Source organism: Pipistrellus hanaki (assembly GCF_964339955.1).
Source record: "Pipistrellus hanaki genome assembly, chromosome: 2".
Taxonomy (NCBI): domain Eukaryota; kingdom Metazoa; phylum Chordata; class Mammalia; order Chiroptera; family Vespertilionidae; genus Pipistrellus; species Pipistrellus hanaki.
Window position 1 is genome coordinate 117622369 of NC_140504.1, and position 12229 is coordinate 117634597.

The window sequence follows — 12229 nt, forward strand, 5'->3', positions numbered from 1 at the left end:
CTGCTGCTCACACTCCTCCTCCACCAGGCATGCCTTCCCCCGCTTCTCCAGCAAGCACCCTTCACCTGCCACCTCTCCAAGACATGTCTGCCTTTCGGCCCCTGCTCTCACACAGTGACCGGCCAGCCTGCACACACTGAGCCCTGCGAAACAGGCATGCATGTGCTCTCACACAGCCCCCAGTAGACCCAGGGCCAGCACAGGCAGCAGCATGGTCTGTGTTTACCTCCTGGTGGCCCAGGACAGTGCCTGAAACCTAACAAGGGCTTGATAATCACAGAACAAATGCTAGAGTTAAATTCAAACTCACTGAGAACGAAGATGCCCTCAGTGAGTCAGAGACTGTCTAAGGAAATTAAATGTCCTCCAGCCCCCTGCCTTCAATCCCAGCACACAGCTCTCCGGCTACCCAGCGTTCCCAGTCTTTATAAGCCACAGGCTACGGTAAAGTGCCTGCAGCCCGTTGTGGAAATGAACAGACAGTGGGCGTGCGAGGCAGCAGACAAGCTTTCAGAGCGAATACCCTCAGGTACAGTGGTAACTGAATCAAGGGGAGGAAGTTCCCAGAGATCTCAGCTCCATCTCGGGATTTCCCTCACACCCATGTTGCTGTTTGCCCCTTACAAACATGTAAACATAGTCAAAGAAAATGTTTCCTTTTGAAAAGTCAGCTATAACCAACCACCTGAATGTGTCAATACTGTCCTCCAATGTCCCGTGTCCCCAGCGCCAGAGGAGAAAGCCCTCTGCGGGCGGTACAGGCGGGCACCCACCTTGTCGGCCTCGGGCTCTGCAGCACCCACCGGGGCCTCTGTGGGTGGGGTGGTCTCTGGGGCGCCGCGGTCTGCACCCTGGAGCTGCTGTTCCACATACTCTCTCAGCGAGTCCAGGTCCCGCTTTCCCTTGTACTGGTCCACCTGTCCAGGGAAGGGCCACACGGAAACACGGCCGAGTTAGTACACCGAAGTGCCCAAACCACTCGAACCTCCTGCCACCCCTCGCCCGCCTGGACCCTTCCCCTGGCTGTGTGAGCTGTGCGGTGCCCGCGGCCCGGATCTAACTGGGAGAGCACGGATTATAATGGGAGGGGTTGGCTCCGGGGAGAGCTTTATGGCCCTTCCCTCTGCAGAGCTACGAAGCACAGCCCGGCGGCCCCCGCAGGCACTCCGAGAGGCTGCCCATCAGCCGGAGCGGGAACGGGAACCTTAGCGAGAGGCCGCGTGAACCCTGCTCAGAGGTCACAGCCAGAGCTCGGTTACCCAGGACGGTAACGAAAGGCTTCAAAATAGTATAACAATTGGCAGTGCTTCTCCACTACCCAAATCTTATCCGTTAAGAAAAAGGCATTTTTTTTGCCGAGACCGGTTTGGCTCAATGGATAGAGCGTCGGCTTGGGGACTGAAAGGTCCCGGGTTCAATTCCGGTCAAGGGCATGTACCTTGGTTGCGGGCATATCCCCGGTAGGGGGTGTGCAGGAGGCAGCTGATCGATGACTCTCTCTCATCGATGTTTCTGACTCTCTATCTCTCTCCCTTCCTCTCTGTAAAAATCAATAAAATATATTTAAAAAAAAAAAAAAGAAAAAGAAAAAGGCATTTTTGTTCCATTACACGTATCCTTTAAACTGGTGCCCAAACTGTCCATTCTGGGAATTCGCGCGCCTGTTAGGCACCTGACAGACAGCCCAGCCCACCATGGCTAAGACCCAAAGACACACCTTTTTGCCGTCCCGGAACCAGAGGAGCGTGGGATAGCCTCGGACCTGGTTGCCGGAGCAGAGCGCGTGGTGCTGCGTGCAGTCCACCTGCAAGGCAAGACCACCGTCCAGTCAGCACCTGGGAGCCCGCCTGGCAAAAAGGATGATGGCGCTGGGAAGTTTCTTTACAAAGAAAACTTCTAACCCTGACCTGCAGCACCTGGGCCAGCAGGCTGCAGTGTATGCGACCTTCCCTGCAGATGCGGCCCAAAGACGCCCGAGCCCAGGGAGCAGGAGACGTGAGACGTTCACTTTAGAGGTGTGAGTGACGTTGCTCACTGAAAGTGGCACTTTCAGAAAGCCATGCCTGGAGCAGGCTAATCAGCGGAGAGGGGCAGCCTGGCCTGACCCCGCGGAGGGGCAGGCCTGGTGTCGGTGACGGACACCACCAGTCACAACGCCAGCCAGCTCCTATATTCATCCTCACTTCAAACTTACGGAGTTTTAAAATTAAGGAACAAGCAGTCAATTGCAAATATAAATCCTTGGTATATGATAAAGATGAAACTAAAAAGATGTCCAATTAAGTTTAGACTATGTCCCTAATTCTACAAACTCAATTTACCAACCATCACAGCTCTTCAGATTTTTTATTTCATTTAAATGTTCATGCAAAAACCGTTTGGCTCAGTGGATAGAGTGTCGGTCTGCGGACTGAAAGGTCCCAGGTTCGATTCCGGTCAAGGACATGTAACTTGGTTGCAGGCACATCCCCAGTGGGAGGTGTGCAGGAGGCAGCTGAACGATGTTTCTCTCTCATCAATGTTCCTAACTCTCTATCCCTCTCCCTTCCTCTCTGTAAGAAATCAATAAAATATATTTTAATAAATAAATAAATAAATAAATGTTCATAAGATTCTCCTTTTCAACATTTTCATGAAACATTTTATCCTAAGTCACTTCTTTCATTTCTACTGGCATTAAAACCAGCTTGTGGGTCCATGCTGCTCTTCGCTGTGTCAAGAAAGGCGGCTGAAAGTGCTACATTAACAGAGAACGGAAATCAGAGAGCAGTTACAAGTGCTGGACTGAAGCACAGGACACCGCAGACTGAAATCGGGTGGGGTGCATGCACTGAGCCCAGTCTCACCCAGGCACACGTACGTCCGGGGATGAAGGACCACAGCACAGTCACTTAAACTGTGTCTGCTCTAGTGGCATAAACTGAAAACAAAATAATCTCCCATCGAAGTCCAAAAGACAAAGGAGACAGGCGCAGGAAGACAGCGGACAAGAAGATTGCTTTACAGTGACTTCCATTAAATGTTCAATAAATATAAAATTTCAATCACATCCATATATGCGAGGACATGGTATTGAAAGTGTTGCGGGCAACACTGAAAAACCCATTGAACTAACAGCAACTACCACAATTTACTAGCCACTGCTCCGTGCCAAGCACCGTGCCAAGCTCTTCGCTTCCACCCTCAGGACTATCGGTCAGACCTCATCTCAGTTTCACCGAGAGGAAGGGCGAGGTGTCAGGTTGCCCCGGCTGGCCAGCCAGGTCTGTCTGACGTCCAAATTTACGCTTCTGACATCTCCCCATGTCGAGCAGACTATCTTATTAACTATAGTTCCTGGACACAGCGTTACTTCTGTACACAAACTGGCCCCTGGCGATGTAGACAATGAGATTAGCAGAAACCCAGGCAGGGATGGTCTGCTGGGTGCCAGAGGACCGATAAGATTAAAAGTGCTTGATGGCGCAGAAGTGGCTAATATTTCGAGAAAATCCAGTTACACAGAAGTTGTCAGACACCACTGCTGGCTTCTCTGCGTAAAGTGGGAAAAGCTGGAAAGAGTTCAGGCAGCAGAGCAGCTGGGCCCCCGCGGAGGCTCCCTGGGTGCCTGTGCGAGCTCAGAGGGTCCTTCAGGAAAGAGCTCTTGGGTGAGATCAAATGTGGACGACGTCCAGGGAACATTCTCGGAGGCACTGCCCCTATCTGTGCAGAAAGGGCTCGGGGGCTGCCAATTCTGAATTGGCCATCGCTTCAAAATACACAAAGGAGCCAAAGCCGTAATTTATCTCTGGGCTGTGGAAAAGCCAGCACACTCGACACTAGGCTGCCATCTGTGAAGGTGAAATGAATTATCAAGTGGCACACCGAATGGAAATAATAAATCAAGTCTGCGGCTCCGCACCCGGAGTGAATAATGGGCTCCTCTGCTAATTAATCCAGCCGAAGCCGTCTCTTTCCAGCGTAATAAGGGCTGCGCTTACCTTGCCAATCTTGACAGCTTCGGAATGTTCGAGGCCCAGGGCCAGCTGCTCCCAGGTCGGGGCCAGCGCTTTGCAGTGACCGCACCACGGAGCGAAGAACTTGATGAAGTGGTCGCCTTCCGTGGAGCCGGGGCAGGGAGGGAGAGGGAGTGAGATTTACATGACACCTAGCCAGCGATGGAGCGGAAGCCTCTCATCTTTGTCCTCTTGCCTCGCTCAGTCCAGGATGAACCGTTTTACTTATAAAAAGTGACTCTCCATCAAAAATGTCTCTACCCACGAGTTCATAATGCTCTCAAAGCAAAAACTAATCTGTCATCTTTGGAAGATAATAGGGAACCAACTTATTATTTGAAAAACTGGAAATAAAGGGGAAAGAATCAGGATTTACCCTATTGTGCATAACCAACTGATAAGCCAGGCAAGTTTCTCTTGGTAAAAAAAAATAAAGGCTAACCAGTGGTTAGAGCATCGGCCCTCAGACGGAAGGGTCTCAGGTTCGATTCCAGCAAGGGCATGTACCTCGGTTGCAAGCTCAATCCCAGGCCCTAGTTGGGATGTATATGGGAGACAAGCAATTGATGTGCCTCTCTCACATCAATGTTTCTCTATATATATTTCTCCCCCTCCCTTCCACTCTTTCTAAAATAAATAAATAAATAAATAAATAAATAAATAATCAATGGAAAAACATCCTCCAGTGAGGATAAACAACAAAGTGGAGACAGGATTCTTGAATTAGAGCAGCAGCATTTGGTATCCAGAATAAATGAGCATCTCTAGGCAGTGACTGTTAGGCTGCTGGTATCACAGACTCAGCAGCTATGAAGTCTTGTCCAACCGCCCAAAAACATCAAACAGGAACTGCTAATGCCTCCTGATCCCAGTAGCAGTTCACAGGGAACAGAGAGATCAGGGACACATTAAGCCACACCATGGGGACAGTTAGAGGGCTGTAACTGGGATGGGGACAGCGAGGCTTATCTTGAACTGAACAATGGTTGCAGGGTGACCATTTTATAACAATTCACTAAGCCTTACATTTGTTTCCTGTATCTGTGTTTTATTTCACAATAAAGTAGGCTTAAAAAAATGAATATTACTCTCCTGACTGGAAGAAAAAAACAGATCCTCAAACATCATTATTTAGACATGGAAGATTTTTTTCTAGGCTGCTCTACCTTGACCATCCTGGGGCCTAAAGAGGTCAGGCTGAGATCAAACTGAAATCAGGCTGCGGCCAGAGAGAAAAGGAGCCAATGAATGCTAAACTGTGGCCTGGCCACGTCATGGCTCACAGCAGCGCCTCAACACTATGGCAATGATGCGTTTGAAGGAAATGGTGAAAAACTGGCCTCAAAAGATTAGCAAATGAGCTTCCAGACTGAACCCATCTCTCCAGACAGCTTTGGTGATAACACTGTGTGGTGAGGGGGAGAGGATGTCCAGGGACCCATCGGAGTGTCCCCGGGAAGGTGCAAGGCCGGAGGCTGGAGATCCTCAGGCCAGCAGCACAGGCGGCATTCCCAAAGGCCGCCTTCAGCGCCGGCTTCAGAGGGAGGGACCAGGGTGGCTGCGGGGAAGGGTCTCCCACGAGGTGAGTTGGGGAGCACATCCTGCAGGGAGCCCAAGCTGGTCTCAGGTTAAAGGGAACCCCCTGCAGGGAAACCCCTCGAAGCTGCACTGTCAGAAGGCTGGCACAAGCAGCCACCTCCAAGGAAAGGGACACAGCTGAAGGCACCAGTTACTTCTGACCGTCAGTGGGTTGGGGGGAGCTTATTTAGCACTGACCCGGAGGCTGACTCCCCGCAGCATGAGGTCACAAGGCCAGATGCGATTTTAAGCCCCTGTCACAACATTTCCAACCCAGGCTCAGGGGAGGATTTCTCTCCGTGGCAGCATTTGAGAATGGAGTTGGCCAGTCATTCACTGCTGAGCCAACTCTTCCGAAATGTGTGAAGAAAGGAGGACCTATATTATTAACATCAGAAACTGTACACAGACCATTTCCATATCTAGGAGACCACTTTCAAAAACAGGATATGTCTAAGAAAAGATTTTAAGTGTGAAGAACTCTGATTAACATGTTATAATAGTTTCACTAAATAAACTAAATTCTAGTTTAAACAGATAAGAAAAAGTTGTTTGTTTTTTTGTTTTTGTTTTTTTAAAAAAAACAACTGATTTTAGGGAGAAAGGGAGAGAGAGAGAAACACCAAAGTGAGAGAGATACATCGATCAGTTGCCTTCTGTACACACTCCAATTGGGGATCGAACCCACAACCTAGGTATGCGCCCTGACCAGGGATCGAACCCAACCTTCCAGTTCAGGGGCGATGCTCCAACTAACTGAGCCACCTAGTCAGGGCAGATAAGAGAAAGTTTTATTTCTGGCTCAGGTCAATAATATATGATTAATGTGAATATAAACACACCTTCTTGTCCAAGGATGCACTGTCCAGCTAGTGTAGGAACTGTCACTCAGTCTGTGCACTCCAAATTCCCTCACCTAAGGCTTTTAGCTTAGCATTAAAACTCTGGTTTACGGACAGAGACCAAAGGAGGAATTTCCCAGGGGAAGAGCATTAAACAATGATGTTACTGGTCCCTGGAGAGAGAAATCCTTACTGAGCCCTGTGTACACCGTAAGTGTCTATAGACACAAGTGGCACACCTTCCCCACACGGCATGCACGCCTACAGCCGCAAACCTCACATATCAACCCTGGCCGCCCAATTTTAAAATCAGACTTATGAGTGACATCTCTGGGTTTGTAAAGAAAATTATGGTAACTTAAATTCATAACTATTCCAGCGCACACGGAAGAAATGGGGATGGCTTCCGTTTTAGACGCGTGGCAGTTCACTGGTTAGTGTCCCAGATACTGCTTCCTATGAGGCCTCCGGTGGCAAGGACAAGCCCAGCAAATGAAGGGGTAACACACAGTCAGTGTTTCTGAGAGGTGTGCCTCCCACCGTGAACACCCACCACGCCATCCACTCGCCATACCTTGTGCGACGTGCTGCTCAAAGTTGTTTGCAGAGAGCTCATACAGTCCCTGCTTGAGCTCAGGGGCCCTGGGCGGTTCTGGTTCTGGCTCCGGTGTCTAATAGGAAGAAACAAAGATATAATCACTGAGTTGTCTGTGAAGACTTCGTGCGAGCCATCGAGGAGGTGGCCTGTGTATCTAGAGCACATGTGTCAAACACAAGGCCCGCGGGCCAAATCCAGCCCGCCAGGCCTTGCAATGTGGCCCGCACCGCGCTGTCATCACTGCACTCCGCTGTCAGTTTATGACATTGTCAGTTTATGACTGTTCAGTAAACCATTCGGCCCGCGATTTAGGCTGGATTTTAGATTTTGGCCCCTTCTCTGATTGAGTTTGACACCCCTAATCTAGAGCGTGCTGCAGGTCTCCCTCCTCACCTGGCCACCCTGAGCCTGTATGGGGTGCTGCTGTGTGGAGGGAGGCCAGCGCAGGACTCGACTGTCAGATCTTCTGTCAGAAGCCCCTCGGGAAGCAGGTGACAGCCAAACCCACTCCAACCTGTCCTTTGCTCTCCCAAACCCAAGCAAACAGAGCAGACAGCCTGAAGGACTCTGCTCTGTTCTTTGAAATGGGATGTAAGATTTCACACAGAATACAAATGACATTTCTGACTGGCTGATCTGAAGGAAAGGGTAACTACAGGCACAAAGAGAACAAAATGGACAAAACTGAGAATGAAAAACCATGAGGACAGAATGGACACTGATTCACACAAACAGTAAAAAAATAATAAAAACAAGAACTGGGAAGAAGATAAAACTCTGAAGGACTCGTAAAAGAGAAAAGTAGATGATGAGAAGGTAAATTGAGATGAATCAAAGCAACAAAGAGAAAACCACAGGGCAAACATGAGCTGTACTTTTAACTCACATGACTAAGTTTGGGACAGAAACACAACAGTGATACAATAAATGGCTTCCCCTTCCCCCCTTTTAAACTTATTGGGGTGACATTGATCATACAAATTTCAGGCATAGGTTTCTATCTGTGTATTGCATGTATGCCTACCACCCAACGTCAAACCTTCTCCCATCAAGAAGTAAGTTTCGAAGAAAGATGTGCCTGCCCTGGCTGGGTAGCTCAGTTGGTTAGAGCAGTAGTCAGCAAACCAAGGTTCACAAGCCACATGTGGCTCTTTGGCCCCTTGGGTGTGGTTCTTCCACAAAATACCACGGCCTGGGCGAGTCTATTTTGAAGAAATGGAGTTAGAAGAAGTTTAAGGTAAAAAATTTGGCTCTAAAAAGAAATTTCAATCATTGTACTGTTGATATTTGGCTCTGTTGACTAATGAGTTTGCCGACCACTGGGTTAGAGCATAGTCCTGATATGCCAAGTTAGGGGGTTCAATCCCTGGTCAGGGCACATACAAGAATCAATCAATGAATACATAAAGTGGAACAACAAATGGATGTTTTTCTCTCCCTCTAAAATCAATCAATGACATTAAAAAAAAAAAAAAAAAAAAGACACTTCTGCCAGTACCTGAGCAGACACAAAGGTGTACAGCTATGCATTTACTCTAGTACTTACTACACAATTTTAAATTTGTCCACTTTTGAGGCCAGTATAGCTGCAATGAAGAAAAGATCACTGAAATACCATTTTGCTGCAGACACTGGGGCACTACTCAATTGTTATATGGCAGTTCATATTTCTATTAAAAAGAATATCCAAGTTAAGTCACTGAAAGCTTTAAAGGTGCTGACAGCTCAAAGATGTCCAGAGCTGTAATCATAAACCTCATGAAGTTTTCCTTTCTGCTGCTGGTATAAGATGTTCAAAGGGCTGCCAGTATTAAAATGCTATTTATGGCACTAGAGGACACCACCCCTTCCTGTGCTCTGGGGCAGTCACCAGCCCAGTCCTACTACAGGAGAGCCCCACAGTAGGTCACAGAAATGGGTCCACTCTAGATTCTTTTTTAAAATTTTTATTTATTTAGTCTTTATTTTATTGTTTAAAGTACCGTGTTTCCCCGAAAATAAGACATCCTCCGAAAATAAGACCTAGTGCATGGAAAGATAAGACATCCCCTGAAAATAAGACCTAGAGCAACTTTGGGAGAGAAAAAATAAATATAAAACACTGTCATATTTTCGGGGAAACAGGGTGTTACAGATAGTAAAGTACATGTCTCCTTTTTCTCCTATTCACCTCTCCCTGGCCTCCCCGACCCCCCAGCACATGCCCTCACCCTCCTAGTGTCTGTGTCCATTCATTATGCTTATATGTATGCATACAAATCATTTGGTTGATCTCTTACCCCCCAACCCTCCCATGCCTTCCTATTGAAGTGTGACAGTCTGTTCGATGCTTCTTTGTCTCTATTTTTGTTCATTAGTTTATGATGTTCATTATATTCCACAAATGAGTGAGATCAAGAGATGTTTATCTTTCTCTAACTGGCTTATTTAGCTTAGCATATTGCTCTCCTGTTCCATCCATGCTGTTTAAAATGGTAAGAATTACTTCTTTTTTACAGCAGCATAGTATTCCATTGCGTAGATGTACCACAGTATTCTAACCCAGCAGTTACCAACCAGTGGTCTGAGGACCATTCATCTGCTGATGGGCACTTTGGCTGTTTCCAAATCTTAGCTACGGTGAATTGTGCTGCTATGAACATAGAAGTGCAAATATCCTTTCTGACCGGTGTTTCTGATTTCTTGGGATATATTCCTAGAAATGAGATTACTGGGTCAAATGAAAATTCCATTTTTAATATTTTGAGGAAACTCCATACTGTTCTCCACAGTGGCTGCACCAGTCTGTATTCCCACCAGCAGTGAACAAGGGTTCTTTCCTCTGCATCCTTGCCAGCACTTGTCATTTGTTGATTGCTGATGATAGCCATTCTGACAGGTGTGAGGTGGTACCTCATTGTCGTTTTGATTTGTAGCTCTTGGATGATTAGTGACTTAAAGCATGTTTTCATGTCTCTTGACCTTCTGTATGTCCTCTTTCGAAAAGTGTCTATTTAGGTCCTTTGCCCATTATTAGATTGGATTGTTTATCTTCCTTTTGTTAAGTTGTATGAGTTCCCTATAAATTTTGGAGATTAAACCCTTATCGGATATAACATTGGCAAATATGTTCTCCCATGCACTGGGCTTTCTTAATTATTTTGTTGATGGTTTCTTTTGCTAATCAGAATATTTTTATTTTTATGTAATTTCATTTATTTATTTTCTCCTTAGTTTCCATTGCCCTAGAAACTGTATTAGTAAAGATATTGCTACAACATATGTCTGCTATTTTGCTGCTTATGGATTCTTCTAAGATTTTTATAGTTTCTCGTCTTACGTTTAAGTCCTTTATCTGAGTTTATTTTTGTGTTTGGTGTAAGTTGGTCATCTAGTTTCATTTTTTTTTTTGCATGGATCTGTCCAATTTCCCCAGCACCATTTATTAAAGAGACTGTCTTCACTCCATTGTATGCTCTTGCCTCCTTTGTCAAATATTGAGCATAGTGGCTTGGGTCAATTTCTGGGTTCTCTGTTCTTCTCAATTGGTCTATAGGTCTATTCTTGTGCCAGTACCAGGCAGTTTTGATTATAGTATAGCTTAATATCTGGTATTGTGACTCCAACATTTTCCTCTTTCTCAAGATTTCTGCAGTTTTTCAGGGTCTTTTTTTTAATTTTTTATTCCAGATGAATTTTTGGAGAGTTTGTTCTAGGTCTTTGAAATACGCTGTTGGTATTTTAATGGGGATTGCATTGAATATATAGATTGCTTTGGGTAGTATGGACATTTTAATGATGTTGATTCTACCAATCCATGAACATGGTATATTTTCCATTTGTTTATGTCTTCCTCTATCACTTTTTTCAGTGTCCTGTAATTTTCTGAGTACAGGTTATTTACCTCCTTGGTTAAATTTATTCTTAGGTATCCTAATTTTGTTGTTGTTGTTGTTGCTGTTGTAAATGGCATTTTTTTTTTTTTTAATTTCTCTTTCTGTGAGTTCATTATTGGTATATAAAAAGGCCATTGATTTCTGGGTGTTAAATTGGCTATTGATTTCTGGGTGTTAATTTTGTATACTGCTATATTGCCAAATTCATTTATTAGGTCTAGTAGTTTTTTTTTTTTATGGAGTTTTTGGGGTTTTCTATGTATAGTATCGTGTCATCTGTGAATAAAGACAGTTTTACTACTTCTTTTCCAATTTGAATGCCTTTTATTTCTTCTTCTTGTCTGATTGCTATGGCTAGTACTTCTAGTACTATGTCAAACAGGAGTGGTTATTGTGAGCATCCTTGTCTTGTTCCTGTTCTTATGGGAAATGGGTTAAGTTTCTGCCCTTTGAGTATGGTGTTGGCTGTAGGTTTGTCATATATTGCTTTTATTATGTTGAGGTATGATCCCTCTACTCCCAATTTGCTGTGAGTTTTTAATCTGGAAAGGGTACTGGATTTTGTCAAATTCATTTCCTGCATCAATTGATATGATTATGTGATTTCTGTCTTTCAATTTGTTTATGTGATGTATCACGTTCATTGATTGGGGATATTGTACCAGCCTAGCATCCCTGGAATAAATCCCACTTAGTCATGGTCTATGAGCTTTCTAATGTAATGCTGGATCTGATTTGCTAGAATTTTGTTAAGGATTTTAGCATTTTGTTCATCAGGAATATTGGCCAAACTGGTTTTGGCGAGAGCCAAGTTTAAAAAAATATATATTTTATTGATTTTTTACAGAGAGAAAGAGAGAGGGATAGAGAGTTAGAAACATCAATGAGAGAGAATCATTGATCAGCTGCCTCTTGCACACCCCCTAATGTGGATGTGCCCGCAACCAAGGTACATGCCCTTGACCAGAATCGAACCTGGGACCTTTCAGTCCACAGGCTGATGCTCTATCCACTGAGCCAAACTGGTTTTGGCGAGAGCCAAATTTTTAAATCTTAAACTTCTTCTAACATCACTTCTTCAAAATAGACTCACCAAGGCTGTGGTATTTTGTGGAAGAGCTGCACTCAAGGGGCCAAGTGACTCTTACTGAAGGTAGTGTCAATCTCCAATTCACTATGAGGCCCTGGAACCCGTGACCATAGGGAGCAATTGTCCCGTAGTCTGCAGTTGAGGCAGTGGGACTCTGCCAACCACTGGGTTAGAGGATTTATCCAGTAGTGTCAATGGGGTATTAAAGTCCCCTACTATGATTGTATTGCTGTTGATCTCTCCCTTGATAT

The 12229-nt window shown here is 45.5% G+C and overlaps 1 protein-coding gene across 1 annotated transcript in view; it reads right to left on the reverse strand.

The window, feature by feature from the left end:
- Positions 1 to 12229, reverse strand: part of TXNDC5 (thioredoxin domain containing 5) — a 35242-nt gene that overhangs the window by 7581 nt on the left and 15432 nt on the right. Inside the window, exons 4-7 of the mRNA XM_084875606.1 lie at positions 6990 to 7086; positions 3981 to 4096; positions 1718 to 1804; positions 774 to 917 (exon numbers count right to left, since the gene is read on the reverse strand). Of these exons, the coding sequence (XP_084731732.1) occupies positions 774 to 917; positions 1718 to 1804; positions 3981 to 4096; positions 6990 to 7086 (444 nt within the window). The remainder of the gene's footprint in view (positions 1 to 773; positions 918 to 1717; positions 1805 to 3980; positions 4097 to 6989; positions 7087 to 12229) is intronic.